The 23,706-nt window shown below is 53.9% G+C and overlaps 1 protein-coding gene across 2 annotated transcripts; it reads left to right on the top strand.

The window, feature by feature from the left end:
- Positions 1–489: 489 nt before the first annotated feature.
- Positions 490–7,063, top strand: UPK3A (uroplakin 3A). Of its 2 annotated transcripts, XM_049771697.1 has the most exons (6): positions 490–541; positions 2,335–2,490; positions 3,065–3,344; positions 4,971–5,053; positions 6,169–6,301; positions 6,904–7,063. In XM_049771697.1, exons 1-6 carry the CDS (start codon positions 490–492, stop codon positions 7,061–7,063), a joined length of 864 nt encoding a protein of 287 aa, XP_049627654.1. The 2 variants fall into 2 exon arrangements, with proteins under 2 accessions (XP_049627654.1, XP_049627655.1); XM_049771698.1 differs by lacking the exons at positions 3,065–3,344; positions 4,971–5,053.
- Positions 7,064–23,706: the final 16,643 nt, after the last annotated feature.

Below are 23,706 nucleotides of genomic sequence, written 5' to 3'. Positions count from 1 at the left end.
CACAAAGTGGACATGGCTCAGATGGCCGGAACACAGCTTTGTAGGTGGGTGTCCCAGGTTTGATCCCTGACTCCATGTTTTTCTGAGCAGACCCGAGCACTGGACCCTTGGCTCTGCCAAACCCTTGCCTCACTCCTTTAGAAAAGCCTCAGCAAGAACTGAGGTTCAAAAAAGGGGACATCGCTCCCTAAAGTCTCATGAGAGCGACAGAGCCCTGGAAGCAGCATCCTGGCCCAGGCACATAGTTGGTTGGGTATCTGCAGGAGATGCAGGCCAGACCCGCAGCATCCTGGGGTACCAGCCGGTGGGCGTGGTCAGGGCGGGGCTTATGCAAACAAGGTCTGGGCGGGAGTATGCAAATATGCTGCCAGGAGACTGCGGATTGGCCGGTGGGAGGAGTGGGGCGGGGCTAAAGAGTCCAGGTGCAGGCGGGGCTCCCTCCATCCAGCACCTGAGCTCCTGAGCTTGCTCCAAGCTACCTGGGTCAAGATGACTCCGCTCTGGGCCCTGCTGGCCTTCAACTGCCTGCAACTCGGTTCTGGTAAGGGGGGATTAGTGTCTGCAGGCTGCACCCTGCCCCGCTCCCAGGTGTGCCCCAGGTCTGGGAAAGGGAGCCTGGGCTGCTTGGTGCCAGGTGCAGTGGAGCCACTGGGGACCTGGGTCCTTCTGGTGGGGACCCCCAGGCTCCAGGGCAGACGCTGACCGAGAGGGGCATACCCGGGAGGGGTCTGTCTGCAGGGAGAGGCTCGAGTGAATCCTGCATGCAGTTGAGAAAAGCCAAGTTTAGGAGCCAGAGTGATAGCGCAGCTGGGAGGGCTTTTGCCATGCAAGTGGCCGACCAGGGTTGGATACCCGGCATCCCATAGGGTCCCCAGAGCACTGACGGGTGTGGCCCAAAATATAAAAAGAAAAGAAAAGAAAAGAAAAGCCTGGACCAGAGTAACAGCACAGCAGTAGGGTGTTTGAATCGCATGCGTCTGACCCAGGATGGATCTGGGTTTGATCCCCGCCATCCCATAGGGTCTCCCAAGCCTGCCAGGAGTGATTTCTGAGCTCAGAGCTAGGAGGAACTTCTGAGAGCTGCTAGGTGTGGCCCCCCAAACAAACAAACAAACAAACAAACAAACAAAAAAAAAACAGAAATGAAAAGAAGGGGCTGGAGAGATAGCATGGAGGTAAGGAATTTGCCTTGCATGCAGAAGGATGGTAGTTTGAATCTCGGTATCCCATATGGTCCCATGAGTCTGCCAGGAGCGATTTCTGAGCACAGAGCCAGGAGTAACCCCTGAGCGCTGCTGGGTGTGACTCAAAAGCCAAGCCAAACCAAACCAAACCAAACCAAAACAAAACAAAACAAAAAAAGCCAAGTTCGGGGCCGGAGAGATAGCATGGAGGTAAGGCATTTGCCTTTCATGCAGGAGGTCATCGGTTCGAATCCCGGCGTCATACGGTCCCCCAAGCCTGCTAGGAGCAATTTCTGAGCAAGGAGCCAGGAGGAACCCCTGAGCACTGCCGGGTGTGACCTATAAACCACAAAAAAAAAAAAAGAAAGAAAGAAAGAAAGGAAGGAAGGAAGGAAGGAAGGAAGGAAGGAAGGAAGGAAGGAAGGAAGGAAGGAAGGAAGGAAGGAAGAAAGAAAGAAAGAAAGAAAGAAAGAAAGAAAGAAAGAAAGAAAGAAAGAAAGAAAGAAAGAAAGAAAGAAAGAAAGAAAGAAAGAAAGAAGGAAAGAAAGAAAGAAAAGAAAAAAAAGCCAACTTCAGGGAATGGGGTACTCTTTGAGGGAAGACCGTTCAGGAAGGCAGCAGTCAAGTTCAGTGACCCTTTGACCTGTTTGGGGGTGAGGCATGAAGGAGGGGCTGCAGCGGGGACCAAGGCAACAGGGCCCAGACAGGCCTGGACAGCACAGAGGGGGCCTAACAGGAACTAGTTAGCTCTGCATGTCAGAGCAGAGGACTGGGGGGTGCTTGTTAACTCAGGTATCGTGAAGAAAGAGGAGGAACCCAAGTGTGGGCATCCCACCTGGAGAGCTGCCCAGGGCAGCTACATTTTTTTATTCCTGCCACTCTGCCAGCACCGTGGGAAGGGCAGAAGGCAGCAGCTCTGCAGGGACCCCTCCTCATTCTGATGGGGTGATCAGGTGGGGACAGGAGTGCTGCCTGTGTCTGCAATGACCTTGAGTGGGTCACAGAGAAGCAGAAATTCTGTGCTGGCCCTAAGTGGGAGCTGAGGAAGTGCTCACAGACCTGGTAGGAGGGTGGGGGAAAGGGGTACTCTTTGGGGGGAGACCTTTCTGAGGGGCATGAGCTCTCGGTCCATCCTTTCTGCCTCATTGAGGTGTGGACCTGCAGCCCCAATTGGCCAGCGTGAGCCTGGCCACCAACAACCCCACCCTCACCACCGTGGCCTTGGCGAAGCCAGTCTGCGTGTTTGACAGTGCTGGACCCCTGCCTGGCGCCTACGAGGTTTTCCTGTACGCTCTGGTGGACTCTGGTAAGGCTGGGCTGTGCAGACGAGCTTGTACAGATGGCAGAGGGGGCGGACGGAGACCAAAACCTTCACCACCTGCTGCCCGGGCCCAGCCCGAGTGAGGCGCTGTCCCTATAGACATGCACCTGGTCTGGGGTGACCGTGATCTTGTGCGAGTCACAAAGCCCCCTGGATCTGGCATCCACTGCAGACCTGGGAAGGGAAAGTCTCATGAGGCCGACTTGGGAGTGTGTGTGAGCGGAGAATGGGGTGGGAGGATTTGCTGGACAGCACCAACACACGGTGGACAATCATGGAACACCCCAAAACCAGGAAGCTGCTCCTAGTCAGTTCTGGGTAGTCTTGGGACAAGCTTCTCATCTATGTCCTGGGGACCTGTACCAGGTGTCTGAGGGTTAAATGTGTACCCGCCTGCATGTATGAATGCCTCGTGTGTGTGTGTGTGTGTGTGTGTGTGTGTGTGTGCATGCCTGGTTGGGTGCCCACCTATGTGCTGCATGGATGGGTGACTTCCTGCCTTCCTGCATGGCTCGAACCCACTGCCCAGGCCCTTATATGTTCACTCACACCTCTCCAGGGCATGCCTGGAATGCTTCCATTCAGGACGCCAATGGGGTGCCACTGGACACCTCATTCCGGCAGGCAGAGGGAGGCAAGCGTGGCCCTTACAAGGCCTCAGCCTTCGCCCCGGAGCCCTGTGGGGACGTGCCCGGCTTGGAAGCCTTCGGGGACCCGTCGCGAGCTTCGGACCTTCTGAGCACCTACCTCCTTCGCGTGGGCGATGACTCGGCCTGCCTGTCTGACCCCAACTTCCAGGGTCTCTGCAACCCGCCGCTGTCAGGGGCCACAGAGTACAGGTGCGTGTATGGGGGAGTTTTATGACCTTGGCACTCACGTGGCTGCAGGGACATCATTTTTCTCCCCTTTGGGGTAAGGGGCACACCTATGTAGTGCTCAGGGGAGCCGGGGAATGTGCCTGGGGTGCTCAGAGACACTGGTTGGCTGTGTTCAGGCTCCTCAGTGCTGGGGCCCAGTCCCCACACTGGACTGCATCCAACTCTCATGGGCTCTTGTACACAGTGGGTGTCTCCCTGACCCTTGATTTTTTTCCCCTTTGAGTTGGTATTGGTCTCACTCAGCGGTGCTCAGGTCCTTATTCCGGCAGGGATTTAGGGGGATTCTATGGGGTGCCAGGAATCGAACCTGGGTCAGCTGCATGGAAGGCGAGTGCTTCCCTACTGTGCCATCTTTCTGGCTCCCTCTTTTCTTTGTTTTTTGCTTACCGGTATTTTATTTTTTGGGGGGGATAGATGGGATGCCGAGGATCAACTTTGGGTTGGCTGAGTGCAAGGCCAGCATCCTCCCCCTGTGTTATCATTCTAGCCCTCTTATCTTTTTGGGGGGGTGTCACACCTGGCAGTGCTCAGAAATTACTTCTAGTTCTGCACTCAGGAATCACTCCTAGTGGGCTCTGGGGACCTTATAGGATGCCAGGGATCAAACCTGGGTCGGCCATGTGCAAGGCAAATGCCCTCCCACTGTGCTATCTCTCAGGCTTCATCTTTTGTTCAAGTCCCTTATATGACACCAAGGGCCAAGCTGGGGACAGATGAAGGCGCACAAGTGACCCACGCAGATGTGTCTTCGAAGGGCCAGTGTCTTGTCTGTGGCTGAGAGAAGGAGAGAGATGGAGAGAGATAACAATGCTGGGGCTGGGGCCGGGCGGTGGCGCTGGAGGTAAGGTGCCTGCCTTGCCTGCACTAGCCTAGGACGGACCTCGGTTCGATCCCCGGGCATCCCATATGGTCCCCCAAGAAGCCAGGAGCAACTTTTGAGCACATAGCCAGGAGTAACCCCTGAGCGTCACAGGGTGTGGCCCAAAAAACAAAAAAAAAAAAAACAAAAAAAAAAAAAAAAAAAAACAATGCTGGGGCTGGAGCAATAGCACGGCAGTAGGAGTTTGTTTTTGTTCTTGTTTTTGGGTCACACCCGGCAGCACCCAGGGGTTACTCCTGGCTTCATGCTCAGAAATCGCTCCTGGCAGGCTCGGGGGACCATATGGGACGCCGGGATTCGAACCGATGACCTTCTGCATGAAAGACAAACGCCTTACCCTCCATGCTATCTCTCCGGCCCCGGCAGTAGGAGTTTGCCTTGCACAAATATGACCCAGGACAGACCTGGGTTCAATTCCCAGCATTCCATGTGCTCTCCCGAGCCTGCCAGGAGCGATTTCTGAGCACAGACTCAGGAGTAACCCCTGAGCGCTGCCAGGTGTGGTCCAAAAACCAAAACTAAAACCAAACAAAGCAATATTGAGCGCTTCCTGGGCAGGGGCCACCCACATGGAGTATGACTCAGAGGGGCCTGTGGACCGTGCAATGTCACCCATGGCATACGCCATGACCCCCTGGACCTCTCGTGTCTGAGAATGCACCCCACTCTGCATGGTCCCCCACCCTGTCCTTGCTGTCTGCCCCCAGGTTCAAGTATGTTCTGGTTAACATGTCCAGTGGCCTGGTGGAGGACCAGACGCCGTGGTCTGACCCCTTTCGCACCAGCCAGCGTAAGTGGGGGGACTGATCTGGGGCCTCAAGGTGGGGGGCTCCTTCAGCTTCCCTGAAAAGCAGATACTGTGACCAGACACACAGACAGTGAATCCAGGAAGAAGCACTCTTGAAAGTAGCTTTTCTGAGCAGAGAGGTAGCTGGAAGGGCAAGTGCAGGGTTAGGGTACGGGGACTTGGGGAGCTCAGTCCCTGCCACATATAGTCCCTCCAGCAGGCCAGCGGTGGCCCAGGAGCACTGAGCTGGAGAGCATTGGACCTGGTTTAGGGCAGTACAGATGGAAGCTTGGCTGATCTGTCCAATGAGCACTGTAGGCAGAGACAATCGACACTTCCCCGGCCCTGCCATGCCTAGTGTCCAGGGCTGAAGGTTTGTCTGGGGGTGGGGATGGGGCCAAAGAGATCTCACAGCAGGAGGGTCCCACTTGTAATCAAAACTGAACATCTCTGGGTGTGGCCTCAAACTTTTTTCTTTTTTGTTTTTTTTTGGGTCACACCCAGCTGCACTCAGGAGTTCCTCTCGGCTCTGTGCTCAGTAGTTGCTCCTGGCAGGCTCGGGGGACCATATGGGATGTCAGGATTCGAATCATTGTCTGTTTGAATCAGCTGCATGCAAGGCAAACGCCCTACCACTGTGCTATCTCTCCAGCCCAGCCCCAAAACTTAGAGAAAAAAATTGGGTCTAGGGCCCGGAGAGATAGCACAGCGGCGTTTGCCTTGCAAGCAGCCGATCCAGGACCAAAGGTGGTTGGTTCGAATCCCGGTGTCCCATATGGTCCCCCGTGCCTGCCAGGAGCTATTTCTGAGCAGACAGCCAGGAGTAACCCCTGAGCACCGCCGGGTGTGGCCCAAAAACCAAAAACAAAAAAAACAAAAACAAAAAAAAAATTGGGTCTGGGGAGACAGTAACAAGGGCTGGAGCACATGAGCTTCGCAGGTGGGAGTCCCAGTAACTCCAAACAAATGGGAAAGCTAGATCAAAGTCTCACAGCAGCTCTAGGGAAGAAAAAGCAGGGAGGGTGTAGGGGCCGGTGGGTCTAGCGCTTCAGGCTCAGGAGAGATACAAGAAGGCCAAGGGGCCTGCTGGGGTGACTCTGCCTCTGTCCCCACCACAGTCACCCCATACTCAACCATCGACACATGGCCGGGCCGGCGCAGTGGGGGCATGATCGTTATCACGTCCATCCTGGGCTCTCTACCCTTCTTCCTGCTTGTCGCCTTTGCGGGCGCCATCATCCTCAGCGTCATGTGAGTCCTGCCAGGGGGACGGGCTGGGGGTCAGGGAGATGGACACACCCAGCGCTGGGGTTCTTGTGCCAGGGAGAGCCGGGAGTCAGCCTGATCCCTGAATAGAGAGCCAGGAGTAACCCCTGGGCAGCTCCAGGTGTGGCCTAAAAAAGCCAAAAAAAGAAAAAGAAGGGTAGCACAGCAGTAGGACATTTGCCTTGCATGCAGCCAACCCAGGATGGACCTGGATTCAATCCCCAGCATCCCATATGGTCTTCTGAGAGTGACTTCTGAAAGCCAGGAGTAACTCCTGAGCACCGCCAGGTGTGGCCCCAAAACTAAACCAAACACACACACACACACACACACACACACACACACACACACACACACACACAAAGTGCCAACCCTTAGACTACATGGGCCATGGGCACCATTGAGAGTCACAACCCCCAGGTCCCTTGAACACTGTTTGGAAGCATCTATTTCTCCACCACTAACAACCCAAAACACCCCAAACTCCAAATGTCTGTGAGAGCAAAAGCAATGTCCCCTATTGAGCAGGATGTCTGGGTTCTGTGTTCCCCGCTTTAATCCCTGCTTCTCTCCCTCCTCTCGGGCAGGGATATGGGCAGTTTTGCAGGGGAAGCCACACATGACTCCCAGATCACGCAGGAGGCCACCCCCACGTCACTGGGCACCGCCGACCTTCCTTACCCGTCTGCAAACCGGGGGCCACCCCTGGACAGGCCTGAGGTGTATGTGAGCAAACTCCCGGACTGAGCGGTGACCCTGGTCACTAGTCTTCGCCCTCCTCCTCCTCATCATCATCAAGGGCCTGAAGGCAGCCAGATCTATGTAATAAAAACATCCCAACCTGGTTTCGATCCTCGACATCCCCTGAGCACTGCCAGGAGTGACTTCTGAGCACAGAGTCAGGACTAACCCCTGAGCGCCGCTGGGTGTGGCCCCCAAACCAAAACCAACCAACTAAAAACAAAAAATAAATTCCCAAGACTTTAGATTCTGTCAGGATTCATGGAGTGGGAGGTGGAGAGGAGGGCAGTTGCGTGGAATGTTCCACCTAGGGTCAGTTTCTCTGGAGGGGGCTGAGGGCCGTTTCCTCAAAGTGAAGGTATGAGGGTGAAGGAATCGGGGCTGGATCTGACAATGTCCAAGGGACTGTAACACATGCTTGGAATGTTTGAGGCCCCGAGTTTGACCCCCAGCTCTGCAGGGCCCTCCAACGCAGCCATCTTCTGGTGTCGGGGTGCCAAGTTGTGGCAGTGGGGCCTTGACGGGAGCAGGGCTGGGGTGTCAGATGGAACCAGACTGCATTATTGACCCCCCCAGTCATTCCCTGACCCCCACATTGAAAGGCTTCACCTTCCTGCCCTCACCAACCCATCTCTCCTGCACTGGGATCACTTCTGAGCTGAGACTTTGAGAACATGAAGGTTCATTTGCTCTAGCAGAAGTCCCAGTCCTTGGCGCCCCCAGGCCACGAAGACCAGGCTTCCCAACAGCTGCTGGAAGTCCTGGCAGGGCTCCCGTGAGCCTCCTGGCCCTCAAGAAACTGGAGAGATGCAGCCGCCTGGCAGAGGGGTGGCCGGGAGACTGTCCCAGCACAGCTCTGGTGAGGTCTGAGTGGTTGGTTCACTTCGGTCCCACTCAGCTCCCAAAGGTGCAGGTGCAGTTGCAAAAACGGTTTCCCTGCAGCAGGAAAAGGCTAGACGAAACCAGAGGAGGCCCGGCAGGTAGGACTGAGTCAGGAAGCCTGACTTTAGGGGCGCCTCATGCACAAAACCTGATTTTAGGGGTCCATGCACAGTCAGCCACTTGGCTGGCAGGCTCTCATCCTTCCAGTCCGTGCTCCCTCAGCACCAGCACTCACCTTCATTTGCACACGCCCGCCCTCATTCGGATGCTCTCACCGCAAGCACATTTGCATATGCTCACGCTAATTTGCATGAATCAACATCGTTTGCATGCACTCCTTGCACCCACTGCCTTCGTTTGCATACGTCACCCTTATTTGCGTTGCAAGCTTTGCTTCTATTTGCATATAGCAGCATCATTTGCACAAGTCCACTTCCTTCGCAGATACCCATTTGCATATATGCACCTTCATTTGCAGACACTCATTTGCATATATGCATCCTCATTTGCAAGACTCCTTCCCTGAATACGCTTCCTCGCTGCCAGCATTCACTTTCATTTGCATGCGCCTACCTTCACTTGGATGAGCCCCTCCATGAAAGCACTCATATCTGATGTGCATAAAACCCTTCGTTTGCCTGTCCACATTGCACCTCCCACCTTCGTTTGCACACACTACCCTACGTGTAAGCCCTCACTCACATTTGCATATGGTCACCTATTTGCATAAACCCACTTCATTTGCCTGCACTCGTCCTCCCCTGCTTGTGCTCCCTCCTGGCCAGCTCTCACCTTCATTTGCGTGCACCTGCCCTTGCACACGCACAAGCGCCCTCCTTTGCCAACAGTCCGTTCCCAGGGCTCACTTCTCTTGGCACAGGGTGAATCACACTCATTTGCACGCACGCACCCTCCTTTGCCTGTGCACACTCGTCGGCACGCACCGGCCTGCATTTGCAAGGGAGCAGCTGCAGACTTCCCAGGCTTCCCACGTCCATCCGTCTGCTGCCCACCCTCCAGCTCTGCACCACGCCTCTTTCCTTTGTCTCCGGGCAGGCAGCAAGCGGTTCCCAGCCCGCAGCTCCTCTCTGAGGGCCCAGTCCCTCATCCTGCAGAGCCCAGGTTCTGGCATCTTTGCTTTAAGGTGCCCCAAGCTCAGTGAGATGCCAACACTCCGCTGGGTCGGGTGCTCCGAGCTGCCCTGTCAATGCTGGGGCCTGACTCTGATCTCCATTTTGATCTGGAGCCCATTCAGGGCCAGGCTGGCACCCTGCTTGGCCGGCCTGAGCTCCCTCTGGGGCATAGCAGGGGAGCCAAGATGCCGTCCTTTCCTATTGGGGAGCTGACCTGAGATGCAGTGCCCCCATGCCCACAGCCCCTCTGGGACCCCTTTCTGTGCTGTCTCTAAGTCAAAGACAGCACTGCCCACCATCATCTCTCCCCCTCCTACAGACAAGATGCACCCCCTTAGTCTGATGCCATACCCTGCAGGCAGCAGGGGGAGGCTGTGCCCCCCCTCCACGGCTGGCAGAGTTGGGGTTCTGCCCACTGCCAGCCGGTGCTGTCCAATCTAAGCAGAACCAGGCGAGCTGGTGGGCGGCGGGCGTGGGCGAGTCTGCTGGGCTCCGGCTTCCTGAAGCTTCTAGTTAGAAACACCCACAGAGCACTTTTTCTCGAGTGTCTCAGATGATGAGTGATCAGAATCGACCCCTCCGATGCCCCCATCCGCAGTGGCTGAGCCGAGCCACAGAACCAGGAGCTGCGTCCCACTTACCTCCACCAAGCGCGGCCGGGTCCCTCCTTCCCTCCCTGCATCAGGCTCCTGTTGACTGATCCCTGGGCCACAATGGCCCCTCTCTGGGCTCCTGTGAGCAGGGAGGGTTGAAATGTCAGGGGCAGGCAGCTCCAGAGAGATGATTTCCCTTCCTGCAGTTCCGACCCATCAGAAAGGAATCTCTGGGTGGAAAGATAGCACTGAGAGTGCTTGCCTTAAATGCAAACACGTGGCTGACTTGGGTTGATCCCCGGCATCCTGTATGGTCTCCCGAGTCCCCCCAGAGTGATTTCTGAGCACAGAGCCAGGAGTAAGCCTTGAGCACCGCCAATGTGAACCAAACCAAACCAAACCAAACAGAGAAAGGGAATTTCACGGGCCCATTTGGTGGAACCCTGAGCCCCAGCCCCGAGGGAGCCTCAGAGCAGCACAAGTGCTTGGGAGATGGAAATACTCAGAGACTGTCAGAACGAAGCCTCAGGCCCAGCGCACTCTGACCTTCCTTCCACACTCAGGACAGAGCGAAAGAGCCTTCCTCGTGGGCTCTGGGACTAACCCCCTGGCATCAACTATGGTCCCCCAAACCCTGCCAGGGTCCCCAAGTAAAATACATTCCTGATCTCTCTCTCTCTCTCTCTCTCTCTCTCTCTCTCTCTCTCTCTCTCTCTCTCTCCCTCTCCCTCTCTCTCTCACACACACACACACATACACACACACACACACACACACACACACACACACACACACACACACACACACACACACGGCAGGTGCAGTCATTCAGCTTCTGCATCCTGCACCCTCAGAGTGCTGAAACCCTCTGGAGAAGTATTCGGTCTGAGTGAGTTCCTGAGACAGGGAAGAGGCTGTGTTGACAGAAGTTACAGAAACAGCAAAGACAGGGCCGGGGGAGATGGCACAGCAGTAGGGCGTTTGTCTTGCACACAGCTGACCCAGGACCAACCTGGGTTTGATCCCCGGGCATCCCATATGGTCCCCTGAGCTGCCAGGAGTGATTTCTGAGCACAGAGCCAGGAGTAGCCCTGAGCCGCTGCCTAGTGTGGCCCACCCCCCCCCCAAAAAAAGCAGCACTTGTGTAGAATAAGATATCAATTAACACATGAAAGCCTGGGTGTGGTTTGAGGCCGGGGCTTAGGATGTCCCCACCCACCCACATGGGCCAGGTCAGTGTCTGAATCAGCCTATATGAGGTTGTCTCTTCACTCCCCCAGGGACCAGGATTTCACTGGTGCCAAGGCCTCTTCTGCTCCTCACAGGGAGGCTGGCAGAACCTGAATACCTTCCCTCTGTTGGGTCTCCCCAAGAAGCCCCCCAGTTTCCCTGGGGAGACTCCCTGGGACATCTTTCTCTTATCTGAATCATTTAACAAGCCCTGAAAGCAGATGTTTGAAATGCTCTTGGCTCAAGCTGAATGAAGCTGAATGAGAGATAGCATAGAGGTAGGGCATTTGCCTTGCATGCAGAAGGACGGTGGTTCGAATCCCGGCATCCCATATAGTCCCCTGAGCCTGCCAGGAGCATTTTCTGAGTGTAGAGCCAGGAGAAACCCCTGAGTGCTGCCGGGTGTGACCCAACATTAAAAAAAAGAATTCTCACCTGGGGTCAGAGTGAAGTGGGGAGGGAGTTTTTACTTTCTCATGGACAACCCGGGTTCGATCTTGGCATTCTTTAGAGTCCCCTGACCCCATGGAGTGATTTCTGACCTCACTGCCGGGTGTGGCCCCCAAACAAACAAATGAACCCTGCAAAATGAAAAAAATTATTCTCACCCCTGAAGCCAGAGTGATAGCACAGCTGGGAGGGTGCTTGTCTTGCACACAGCTGACCTAGGTTCCATCCTGGCATCCCATAGGATCCCTGGAATCTGCCAGAGTGATCCCTGAGAGCAGAGCCAGGAGTAAGCCCTGAGCTCTGTGGGGGGTGACCCCCCATACAAAATCCACAAAGAACTCTCCACTACTGTGCCTGCCAGGCCTGCCTCCCATGTGCGCATCCTTCCTTGGTGGTGGCCGCCCATTCCTCTTCCCTCCCGAGCTCTGAGTCACCCCCCCCCCCCCATGTCCTGGTCTCTTTGCTTTGAGTGGTGTTAAGGGATCTCACAGTGGAGTCCTCGCCTTTCCCCATCACTCAGGAAGGCTAAGTTCGTCGTCTGTCTCTCTCAAACGTGGTCAAATCTACAGCCCATTTTGTGTCTTTAAATATGGATTATGGGCTGGAGATATAGACCAGCAGGCAGAGCAAACCCACTTTGCAAGTGGCTTGACCCCAGAATCCCGTATGTTCCCTCGAACTCTGCCAGGAGTGAGGCCTGGGTGCAGGGTCAGGAATAAGCCTTGAGCACACGTGGTCGTAAAAAAGCAAAAAATAGTGGTGGGAATGCCCCTCATTTATTTTTACTATGTGCCTTAAATATTACTGTGAAAGATTTGTAATTCACTTTGCCCACAATAGAAAAATAAATTAAATAAAATAAAAGACTTAAAAAGATAAAATAAAAAAGTTGGTCCAAGGGTTGTGTGTTATTGTTAAGCTGTTTAACATTGTCTCCTGCTCACACCCAAATTTGACTAACTGGAAAAAAAAGAAAGATTAAAAAAAAAAAAAAAGCAAAAACTAAAAACAAATAACCTTGGGGCTAGAGTGATAGCACAGTGGAGAGGATGTTTGCCTTGCACATGGCCAACTGGGATTCGATCCCCGGCATCCCATAGGCTCTCCAGATCTGCCAGGAGTGATTTCTGAGCACAGAGCCAGGAGTAATTCTGAACACTGCTGGGTGTGGCCCCCAAACAAAAAACACTGGAGGAGGCAGAGCAGTGGCACAAGAGGTAGGGCGTTTGCTTTGCACGAGCTAACCTAGGGCAAACTGCAGTTCAATCCCCCAGTGTCCCATATGCTCCCCCAAGCCAGGAGCAATTTCTGAGTGCATAGCTAGGAATAACCCCTGATCATCACCGGGTGTGGCCCCCAAACCAAAATAACAACAACAACAACAACAACAAAACAACACTGGGGAGGGGCAGAGAAATAGTACAGCAGGGAGAGGGTCTGCCTCACGCAAGTCCAGCCTGGGTTCGATCTCTGGCATCCCATCTGTTTCCTGTGCCTGCCACAGGAATGATTCCTGAGTACAGAGCCAGGAGTAATCCCTGAGCACCACTGGATGTGGCTGAAAAAGAAAACAAAAAGAAGGGCCGGGAGAGATAGCACAGCGGCGTTTGCCTTGCAAGCAGCCGATCCAGGACCAAAGGTGGTCGGTTCGAATCCCGGTATCCCATATGGTCCCCCCGTGCCTGCCAGGAGCTATTTCTGAGCAGACAGCCAGGAGTAACTCCTGAGCACCGCTGGGTGTGGCCCAAAAAAAAAAAAACCCCAAAAAAATAAATAAATAAATAAATAAATAAATAAACTTAGTTTGTCTTTTTTGCAGACGCTCAAACACCCAGACATACTGAGTGGCTACTCCTGGTTGTGTGCTCAGGAGTAACCCCTATCCGTTGCGCCCTGAATTAAGACGCAGCCTAAATTCCTCCATCCTAAGAAATCAGCCATTCTATTTGTACCGGTCACCTCCCAGCCACTCCTCAACTATGTCCTGAACCCCTCCCCTCTCTGGAATGAGGCTTCGTGCAAGTAGCCGGGTGAGGTGACCTCGTAGTTACCTCCCAACCATGTCCTGAACCTTCCAACCATGTATTTTTTTTGGGAGGGTGGGCACACCTGGCAGCATGCAGGGATTCCTCCTGGCTCTGCGCTTAGAAATCACTCCTGCCAGGCTCGGGTGATGCAACCCTAGGGTTGTCGGGGATCAAACCCATGTTGGCCATGTGCAAGGCAAACACGCTCCCGGCTGTGTTATCGCTCCGGCCCCTCCTAACCATGTCCTGAACAGAGTGTTAATACATCAAAAAGAGAAAACTGGGGCCCGGAGAGATAGCACAGCGGCGTTTGCCTTGCAAGCAGCCGATCCAGGACCAAAGGTGGTTGGTTCGAATCCCGGTGTCCCATATGGTCCCCCCGTGCCTGCCAGGAGCTATTTCTGAGCAGACAGCCAGGAGTAACCCCTGAGCAACGCCGGGTGTGGCCCCAAAAACAAAACAAAAAACAAAAAAACAGAAAACAAAAAAAAGGAAGAAGAAGAAGAAAATGTGAACATTAGGGGCTGAAGTGATACCATAGCATTAGGGTGTGGGCCTTGCATGCTGTCGATCCAGGACAGACTTAGGTTTGATCCCCAGTATCCTCTACAGTCCCCCAAGCCTGCCAGAAGTGATTCCTGAGTGCAGAACCAGGAGGAACCCCTGAGCACCAACAGTTGTGGCCCCCAAACAAAACAAAACAAAACAAAAAAAAATGAACAATATACCTCCCAGATGGATCTAACAGACAATTGTAAAGGGCATAAGCACATTGTGAGCTGTGGTTTGTTTTTGTTTTTTTAATTTTATTTTTTTGGCTTTGGGGCCACACCTGTTGATGCTCAGGGGTTACTCCTGACTATGTGCTCAGAAATCGCTCCTGGCTTGGGGGACCATATGGGACGTGGGGGTGAGGGGGGATTGAACCTCGGACTGTCCTAGGCTAGTGTTGGCAAGGCAGACGCCCACCACTTGTGCCACTGCTTTTAGAGCCAAAAAGGAAGCCCCTTCCCTAGGGTCGGAGTCACTCTCCCCGTAAAGGGGACGGTCCTGGCAGGTCAGCTTCCGGACTCAACACTTGCTTAACTAGTGATTTGTGCATAATAAAAGTCTTTATTACAAAGCTCATTGCTGGTCTTTCGTTACTGGGCCCCAGCACCATGTTCAGGGACTCTCTGTGATGCCGGACATCAAACTGGGGTGGGCTGCATGCAAGCAAGGACTCACCCACCCACTGAGCTCTACTCTAGCCTAATTGGTCTTCTCTTGAGCAAGTTCAGAGCTTTCTTTCTGGGGCTGTGCAGGTGGGTCAGGAACAGGGGCACAAGTCTCTGTTTTGGGGCCACATCTGGCAGTGTTCAGGGGTCACTCCTGACTGGCTTGGGGGACCAAAAGAGATATTGAGGATCTGACTCGGTTTGGCCATGTGCAGACAATCTTTACTATCACTTTGCCAGTTGTCTTGTAGGAAGGAGGCCTGGCGTGACCCCAATCATTGCTGAAAGTGCGGGGCAAGGGAGGAGTCACACTGCTACCCTCAAAGCCAACAGGCTGCACCCTCCTAAATTCTTTTTTAATTTTTTAAATTTTACTGATTGATTGGGTTTTGGGTCACACCCAGTGGCACTCAAGGGTAACTCCTGGCTCTGTACTCAGAAATCGCCTCTGGCAGGCTGGGGGGACCATATGGGGTTCTGGGAATCAAATTGGGTCCCTCCCGGGTCGACTGCATGCAAGGCAAATGCCCCACCACTGTGCTATCTCTCTGTCCCACTCCTAAATTTTTCTTTGTTTGATGGGCTGGAGAGGTAGGGCGCTTGCCTTGCATGCGACTGACCCAGGACAAACCTGGTTCAATCTCTGGCATCCCATATGGTCCCCCAAGGCAGGAGTGATTTCTCAGGGCATAAGCCAGGAGTAATCCCTGAGCATCACTGGGTGTAGCCCCAAAACAAACAAACTAACTGAATTCTTTCTCTGTTTGAGATTGGGAGGTAAACTCTGCAAAGTACTTCCTCCTCTGTCCTACCCTTCTCGGCCACCAGTGCTTGGGAAAAAACCTGGTAAGGTCCCTCTAGACACACTACAGACAGTCCTTCAGGCCCCAAGAGGCAGGCACGGGAAGTGTCTACCTATTTGGGAGAGCCGAGGGCTCAGGCTGCAGCGAGGAGTTGCTCCTTAAGAGAAATAAAGTCAGTCCTAACCTCTTCACAGGCATTCTGGGTCTCTCTCTTTCACTCACTGAAAAGAATCTAGGAGCAAGGTCAGAGTGATAGCATAGAATATTTGCCTTGGATGTGGCCGACCAGGGTTCGATTCTCGGCATTTCTATATGATCCCCAGCCCCACCCTGGGTCCACCAGGAGCGATTTCTGAGCACAGAGCCAGAAGGAACCCCTGAGCACCACCAGGTATGGCCCAACTACTAAACAAGTAAATTAATTTGGGAGTCTGGGGTGGGGGGGAAGCCTTGCACGGTGAAGGGTCTTCTCCTAACCTGGTTTGTCCCAGGACAAATGATCTCACCTTCCTCGCACTTTCTCCTTTTCAGAGAGCTCCACCCTTCTCTGGGTAAGTGGGGCCTCCGATTTCTGCGTTTTTCTCCTCTAAAAAGCTCAGGACTTGGGTGTCAAAGGGACTCGGTCTTTATGCCTTTGGGCTACTTCTGGGCTGGGCAATCTCTTATTTAATCTTTTTTTTTTTTTTGGTCTGGGAGCCGGTGATGGTCAGGGTTTACTCCTGGCTCTGTACTCAGGAATTTTTGTTTTGTTTTGTTTTGTTTTGGCCACACCCGGTGACACTCAGGGATTACTCCTGGCTAGGCACTCAGAAATTGATTGCTCCTAGCTCGGGGACCATATGGGATGCCGGGGAATGGAACCTCGGTTCTTCCTAGGCTAGCGCTGGCAAGGCAGATGCCTTACCACTCCATGACACCTCTCTGGCCCTCAGGAATTTTTCTTGAAGATGCTTCATGAAACATAACAGGGTGTCGGAGACTGAATCTGGGTCGACTGACTGTGTGAAAGGCAAGTGCCCTGCTCACTATCACCCCTAGACAATCTCTTCTAGAGTTTTCTCTTTATTTTATTTTTTTTTTTGGGGGTCACACCCGGCGGTGCTCAGGGGTTACTCCTGGCTGTCTGCTCAGAAATAGCCCCTGGCAGGCACAGGGGACCATATGGGACACCGGGATTCGAACCAACCACCTTCGGTCCTGGATCGGCTGCTTGCAAGGCAAACACCGCTGTGCTATCTCTCCGGACCCGAGTTTTCTCTTTATTTCCCGAAACTTCATTGCTGGGAGGGGGCTCCTATCTATTTGTACCACTTTCTTTCTTTTTTCTTTGTTTGGTTTCTGTAACATGTCCAGCAATGCCCAGCAGTTACTCCTGGCTGTATTTGGGGGACCATATGGGATGCCTGGGATCAGACTGGGGTTGGCAACATGCGAGGCAAGTGTCCTCTTCACTGTCTCTTTTACTTTTCCCTCATTGTGGGGGGGCATGGGAATGCATCTGCCAGTATCTAGGCTTTGTGCTCAGGGGTCAGTCCTGAGTGGGACTCAGGAGACTCTACAAGGTGTTGGAGATGAGATATGTTTGATCAACCCCGTCAAGGAAAGCACCCTGCCTGCTGCACTATCTCTCTGGCCTGTGTTTGGAAAATTTCGTCCAGTCTGTTTTGCCTTATTATTTTCAGAGGGTGCCCATCTACCCACTGGTTTATTTTTGCCTTATATCCTTGAGTGCCCATAATTGCTTTATCTACCTCACCCTTCACATGAGAGTTGGGGCTGGTTCCCCCACCTCTGGATCCCCCAAGCCACGGGAGGTTGGGATCTGGGAACTAGGTAAGCAGTGAGCCTGCGGCAGAGGGTCCAGAGTTTTTTTGTTTTTTTTTTTTTTTAGCAATGCCCGGCTCCCCACCACCTCTTGCAAGCCTTGGGCTGACCTTGGACCTTGAACCACCTTGGCCTTGCAAGCCTTCGGCTGTTCTTAGGCCATTCCTGGACTAAATACACCTGGTGGCTAAGGTGGGAGCAGCACCAAATGCTTGATTTATGGTGAGTTGGTATTGTGGGAAGGCAGGTCCAAAGGGCTGTTTTACTCCAGATGTCTTCAGTCTTGGCATCAGGGACAATTTTTTTTGTTTTGTTTTTTTTTGTTTTGTTTTGTTTTGTTTAGGGGCCACACCCGGCGGTGCTCAGGGGTTACTCCTGGCTGTCTGCTCAGAAATAGCTCCTGGCAGGCACGGGGGACCCTATGGGACACCGGGATTCGAACCAACCACCTTTGGTCCTGGATCGGCTGCTTGCAAGGCAAACGCCGCTGTGCTATCTCTCCGGGCCCCACAATTATTTTTTTACTTGGGGGGGGGCACACTCAGTGACACTCAGGGGTTCCTCCTGGTTCTGTGCTCAGAAATTGCTTCTGGCAAGCTTGGAGGACCATATGGAATGCTGGGAGTCAAACCAGGGGATCTGTCCTGGGTTGGCTTTGTGCAAGGCAAATGCCCTATTGCTGTTGCTCCGGCCTAGGGACAATTATTTCTTTTTCTTTTTTTTTTTGGGGGGGGGGATCACACCTGGCAGCACTCAGGGGTTCCTCCTGGCTCTACGCTCAGAAATTGCTCTTGGCAGCTCGGGGACCATATGGAATGCCGGGATTTGAACCACTGTCCTTCTGTACGCCAGGCAAACATCCTACCTCCATGCTATCTCTCCGGTCCAATTATTTCTAATTATTATTATTATTTTCTTGTTTTGGGCCCACACCCAGTGATGTTCAGGGCTTACTCCTTGCTCTGCACTCAGGAATTACTTCTGACTGTGCTCAGGGGACATGGGATGCTAAGGATGGAACCTGGGTCAGCTGGTGCCAAGCTGTGCTATCTTTTTGTGCTATCTCCACTGTGCTATCACTCTGGCCCCAAGATGATTAATTTTTTTCTTTTTTGGTTTATTGAGTCACATCCGAAGGCGCTCAGAGTTTCCTCCTGGTTCTGTGCTCAGAAGTTGCTCCTGGCAGGCTTGGGGGACCACATGGGGTTCGAACCACGGTCTGTCCTGGGTGGGCTGCATACAAGGCAAATGCCCTACCGCTGTGCTATCTCTTTGCACCCCCCAAGATCTTTTTTTATTTTTTGGCCACAGCTGGCCATGCTCAGGGGTTACTCCTGCACTCAGAAATCACTCCTGGCAGGCTTAGGGGACCCTATGGACTGCTGGGGATCGAACCCGGGTCCTTTCCAGGCGGGCAGCATGCAAGACAAACGTCCTAAGACTATGCTATCACTCCAGGCCCCTCAAGATTAATTATTTTTCTTTTTTAACGATTTATTTATTTTTTACGATCACTTCCGGATGCAATCCACCGCATGCAGAGTGGCCCAGACCCCGGCCTGCCAGGGGTTGGGCAGGGGGCTTGCAAACGGGTCCATAGCCGGGCCTGGGCAGCAGCAGGAAGCCTCGTGGTGTGCGATGGCCCCAGGGCCCCAGGCGCATGCTCAGAAGCTCCGCGTCGGCTCTAGCCCTCGAGCCCCTCTGCGCGTGCGCACGTCGAGGCGTGGGAGGGAGGCGGAGCCCGCGGCTCTTCGCGTAGCCTGTCCACGCCCCACGTCGGGCGGAAAGCCCCGCCCCTTTGGCTTCCAGGCCGGGCGGAAAATCGGGGCGGGACTTCCGGGGTCTGACCACGCCCAGTAACAGGGCGGGGCTTCGGCGTCTGGGCAGGCGATTGGTGTGAGCGGGACCTGGGGGAGGGACGCTCTACAACCACGCCCCGTTTGTGGGCGGGGCTTCCGGGGCGGGCGGTTGGTCGGGGCGGAACCGGCGGGCGGCCGCGCGGGGAAGACTTTGCGCCGCGCCACGGGGCGCCCTGCGGGAGCCCCGAGACGGAGGCGGCTGCGGCGGCTGCGGCGGCCGGGCCGGGGCGTTCCAGGCGGCCCCGTTTCCGCTCTTCCCCACGGGAGGCCCTCACGCCGTGCTCCCCGGCCCCCCAAAACCCGCCCCGACCGCCCCGAGAGCCGCGTCGCGGGCGCCTGAGGAGACCCGAGGCCGCTTCGGGTAGGTGCTGCCCGGGGCTGCGTGCCCGAAGTGGGTACTCCCGCATGGGTGCTCCCCAAGGTAGGTACTCCCCACCAGGGTGCTCCCAGGACAGGCGCGTCCCCCAGGAGTGCTCCCCTTGACGGTGCTCCAGGGGGACGGGTGAGCAAGTACCTGGCACCTCTCTCCCCCGTCTCAGCCCGGGTGCAGCTTTTCAGAACTGTCATCACCCACCCACCCCTTGGGCCACTTGGTCGAATGCTTTGGGGTCCCCTCCCTCCCTCCCTCCCTCCCTCCCTCTCTCCCAGCCCTGAGCTCCTTCCTGCTCCCAAATCGCTCCCCTCCCAGGCAGGCACCTCTGGGGGTCTCGGGGATCAAACCCAGATCTGACCTGCTGCACCTGTCTGGGCCTGTCGGGTCACTTTCTTTTCTTTTCTTTTCTTTCTTTCTTTTTTTTTTTTGGTTTTTGGGTCCCACCCGGCAGCGCTCAGGGGTTTCTCCTGGCTCTACGCTCAGAAATCACCCCTGGCAGGCTCGGGGGACCCTATGGGATGCCAGGATTCGAACCTATGACCTTCTGCATGAAAGGCAAACGCCTTACCTCCATGCTATCTCTCCGGCCCCCCGGGTCACTTTCTTTACTGTGTCCACCCCAGGGTTGGTAGGACGGCGGATTTAGGGGAGATGTACAGAGGGCTGCCTGGAGGGGCAGGGAAGTCGCTGCCAAGAGATGTGGTTGGTGACTCTGGGAGAAAGGGGGTGGGCTGGCTTGGGTTGTGGGGCTCCCTGGCGGGCGTCTCCCTCCACTTTGGTTTATGAAGTGGCCCGGAGGGAGATGAGAGCCACGTCCCCAACACAGCCTTCACCCCCGACTGCCCTCCCCGTAGCATCAACATCTTCACTTTGGCGAAATCTGCTGTCAAGACAGCAGGACAGGGCAGACCCTCCTGGCCATAGTGGTGCCCCTGCCCGCCCTCCCCTCACCTGTCCGCTCCTGCACTGGTGACGGGACCGAATTCTGAGTTGACGCACTTGGTGGATTTCGTTTTCGACCCAAACCCTGAGCTTGCTTCTGGATTACTTCCTACTCAGAACCTGTACTCCTGCCCTTTGAGCTGTTTCTCCCTTCTGCTAAGCTTATCAAGTGTTTGTTGGATCCAGAAAGGCTCCCTCATCACCTGCACTCACACACAAACACACATGTGCACGCATGATGATGTGGGAAGCCCACGCTTATTGTTTATTAGCCCCTTTTGACTCCCTTTGGAGCCACGCCTGTCGGTGCTCGGGGATCCTGCTTGGCTGCTGGGTGCCAGGCAAGCCCCTCCCTGCGGTGCTATTTGGCCTGGTATCGTTCTTTTTTTTCTTTTCTTTTTGGTCTTTGGCAGCGCTCAGGGGTTCCTCCTGGCAGGCTCAGGGGACCATATGGGATGCTGGGGATCGAACCCGGGTCAGCAGCGTGCAAGGCAAATGCCCTACTGCTGTGCTATTACTCCGGGCCCCTGTGGCTTTAATGCTTTTAAGTGTCACCCCTTTTTTGTATTTACGTAGCCCTGTTTGATGCAAGACAGTCTTTCCCACAGGTAAAGAAAGGCTCAGAGGAAGACGCCCAGCACCCAGTTATTCCTAAGGCTGGGCCTCCCCAGGTCTCCTTTCTCTGGGCAGCCTGCAGCTGGGCGGGCAGCGGCCTTATCTGCCCCCTGACTTGCTCGATAAGCTCGCACAAGCCTAAACACGGGCTGTGGGGGCCGCTTGTTTGGCTGTGGCTTCTTCCCACTGACCCTGGTGGTGGTGATGGAGGTGGCTTGGCTCCGGCAAAGTGAGTGAGTGGGTTGAGGGTTGTCTGCCGGTCAAATGAAGAGGGCGCTGGGGGTTGGTTGGGGGTGCAGTGGGTGGAGCGCTCCGTCTCCCAGGGTGGCAAGATTCCTGGGGGAGTCTGGGAGGGAGTTGAAAGCTCCTTGAGCACCTTTGGGGGGAACCAGGTCTCAGTTTCTACTTCTGCAGGGTACAGGGACTCGGAGGCCCTCCCCTCGAGAGCCCTCCGGCATCTGAGGACTGTCATTTGCTTTCGTCGCAGGCTGATTTCTAGCCCATTTCTTACTTACTCCTTCGGGGATGAATCAGCACTGGTGTTTCACACCCATCGGCCCGGTCCCGGAGCATTTCAGTGACCCTGGCCTGACATTCAGGGCCACATCTGTCTGACTGGTGCTCGCCACGTGTCACATCTGACGGACAGACCAGAAAGAGTAAACACTGCCCTGGTTGGCAGGAGTCCTGGTGGCATATTTAGTTATCTCCCCAAGCCTGTGGCGTTTCCATGGTGATCCGCCTCTTCAAGAGGTTTGCTCTTGGCCTTGGCCAGGTGAGAAAGTGAGCGTCGTCCCTTCAGGGGTATTGAGAGGATCCCCTCCACATAGTACTTGCATTTTGGTCGGGCACTAAAGGGGACAGTCATGCCACTTTTTGACAGCATTGTGACGTGCATTTTTTTCCTTTGTGGTGGGTTTTCCTTTCTTATGTTGGCCCGTAGCCTAAGGCACCGTCTGGAGGGACAGGTTCCTGCACGCCAGTAGCCGATGCACATTTCGATCATTTTCACTTAGTAGTTTTTTCCATTGTTCATTTTGGCCGATTCAAAGGGTCATTTTGCAGCCTGTGTTTAAGGTTTTTCTCCAAGTTGAAGAACTTGAGGGCCCCGTACGGACAGAGGCTGGGCTTGAATTGGGCCAAAGCAGAATCCAGTGAGAGCGTCTGGTTTGTGAGAATGACACGGAGTAGCTGGAGAGAATGAAGGCATTCGGGACCAGGGAGTGAGTGCTCAGGAAGATGCCGGAAGGGCTCAGCCTGGTGCTCTGTTTTTGCGCACAGCAGGGTGCAGGGGCCAGCCACCCTGTGCCCGGCCTGGGTGCGGTCAGGCTGCTGATGCTTGGAGGGGGCTGCTTCTGCCTCCTGCAAATTCTGGGTCATCCTCAACTGCCTCATGGTCAATAGGGAACAGGAGTGAAAGCTGACGCTCCGTGGGACCTGCTGTATTTAGGGAAGTAGAGGGGAGTGTTTTGATGTTGGTCACGAAGCCTCCGTCACTGCCCTAATGTTAATGGAGGTATCTTTTTTGGAGGGGGGCTCACTCTCCATACTCAGGGGTTACTCCTGGCTCTGCACTTAGAAATCACTCCCAGCAGGCAAGGGGACCATATGCTCAGGATCGAACTTGGTTGGCCACATGCAAGGCAAATGCCGTCTCTGCTGTGCTACAGCTCTGGCCCTGTCTTTCTAGGGATAGTTTCACGTTGAAGGGGACTTTGTTGCTCTGTGCTCTGGAGTGACCCCTGGTAGTTCTTGGGGGAGCAAATATGATACTGGGGATCAAAACTGGGTTGGTCATGTGCTGGGCATGCCCTTCTTCTTCTTCTTTTCTTCTTCTTCTTTTCTTTTCTTCTTCTTCTTCTTCTTCTTCTTCTTCTTCTTCTTCTTCTTCTTCTTCTTCTTCTTCTTCTTCTTCTTCTTCTTCTTCTTCTCCTCCTCCTCCTCCTCCTCCTCCTCCTCCTCCTTCCCTCCTCCTCCTCCTCCTCCTCCTCCTCTTCTTCTTCTTCTTCTTCTTCTTCTTCTTCTTCTTCTTCTTCTTCTTCTTCTTCTTCTTCTTCTTCTTCTTCTTCCTTCTTTCTTTTTTTTTTTTTTTTTTTGGTTTTTGGGTCACAACCGCTGGCACTCAGGGGTCATTTGCTCAGAAATCACTCCTGGCAGGTTCAGGGCACCATATTTGATGCCAGGATTCGAACTGGGGTTCGTGTGTAAGGCAAACACCCTACCACTGTGCTACCGTATTTATTCGAGTATAACGCGTACTCATGTATAACACGCACCCCTAATTTTCGATTAAAAATCGGTATAAAATTTTGTTTCATACCAAGCATTGTAATTGACAAAAAAAAAACCAAAACGTTGTTGAACACGTGCGGCCATGATAAAAGTCATTCGTTGACAACGTAAACTGGTATAAACACAATACTGAAATATAATTACCGGTAACAGTATTTATTTAAAATGCTTCAAGTCAGATTTATCATCAGATACACTAAAAAGTTGTTCCCATTCTTCTTGAGTTAGTTTTTCATCAGTGTCCCAGTTGGCAGGAACATCTGTTTCTCCAGTGTCTTGGCTTTCTTCTGAGTCTGAATTCCATAGCACGTCTTCTGTGCCGTCCATTTGATTGCTGATGCCTGTCTTCCAAAAACTCTTGATGATCATTTCTTTTGGTCTGTCTTCTCATAATGTTTTAGTCCAGGAT

Source organism: Suncus etruscus, chromosome 4 (genome assembly GCF_024139225.1).
Source record: "Suncus etruscus isolate mSunEtr1 chromosome 4, mSunEtr1.pri.cur, whole genome shotgun sequence".
NCBI classification, from domain to species: domain Eukaryota; kingdom Metazoa; phylum Chordata; class Mammalia; order Eulipotyphla; family Soricidae; genus Suncus; species Suncus etruscus.
Note: the sequence above shows the minus strand (reverse complement) of the source record. Positions and strands in the feature narration are given on the sequence as shown.

Excerpts from the sequence above, each read along its gene's own strand:
- UPK3A (XM_049771697.1), top strand. The coding sequence starts at position 490 with ATGACTCCGCTCTGGGCCCTGCTGGCCTTCAACTGCCTGCAACTCGGT. Across the intron at positions 542-2,334 it reads CTGCCTGCAACTCGGTTCTG|GTGTGGACCTGCAGCCCCAA; the intron begins GTAAGGGGGGAT and ends TGCCTCATTGAG. Across the intron at positions 3,345-4,970 it reads TCAGGGGCCACAGAGTACAG|GTTCAAGTATGTTCTGGTTA; the intron begins GTGCGTGTATGG and ends GTCTGCCCCCAG.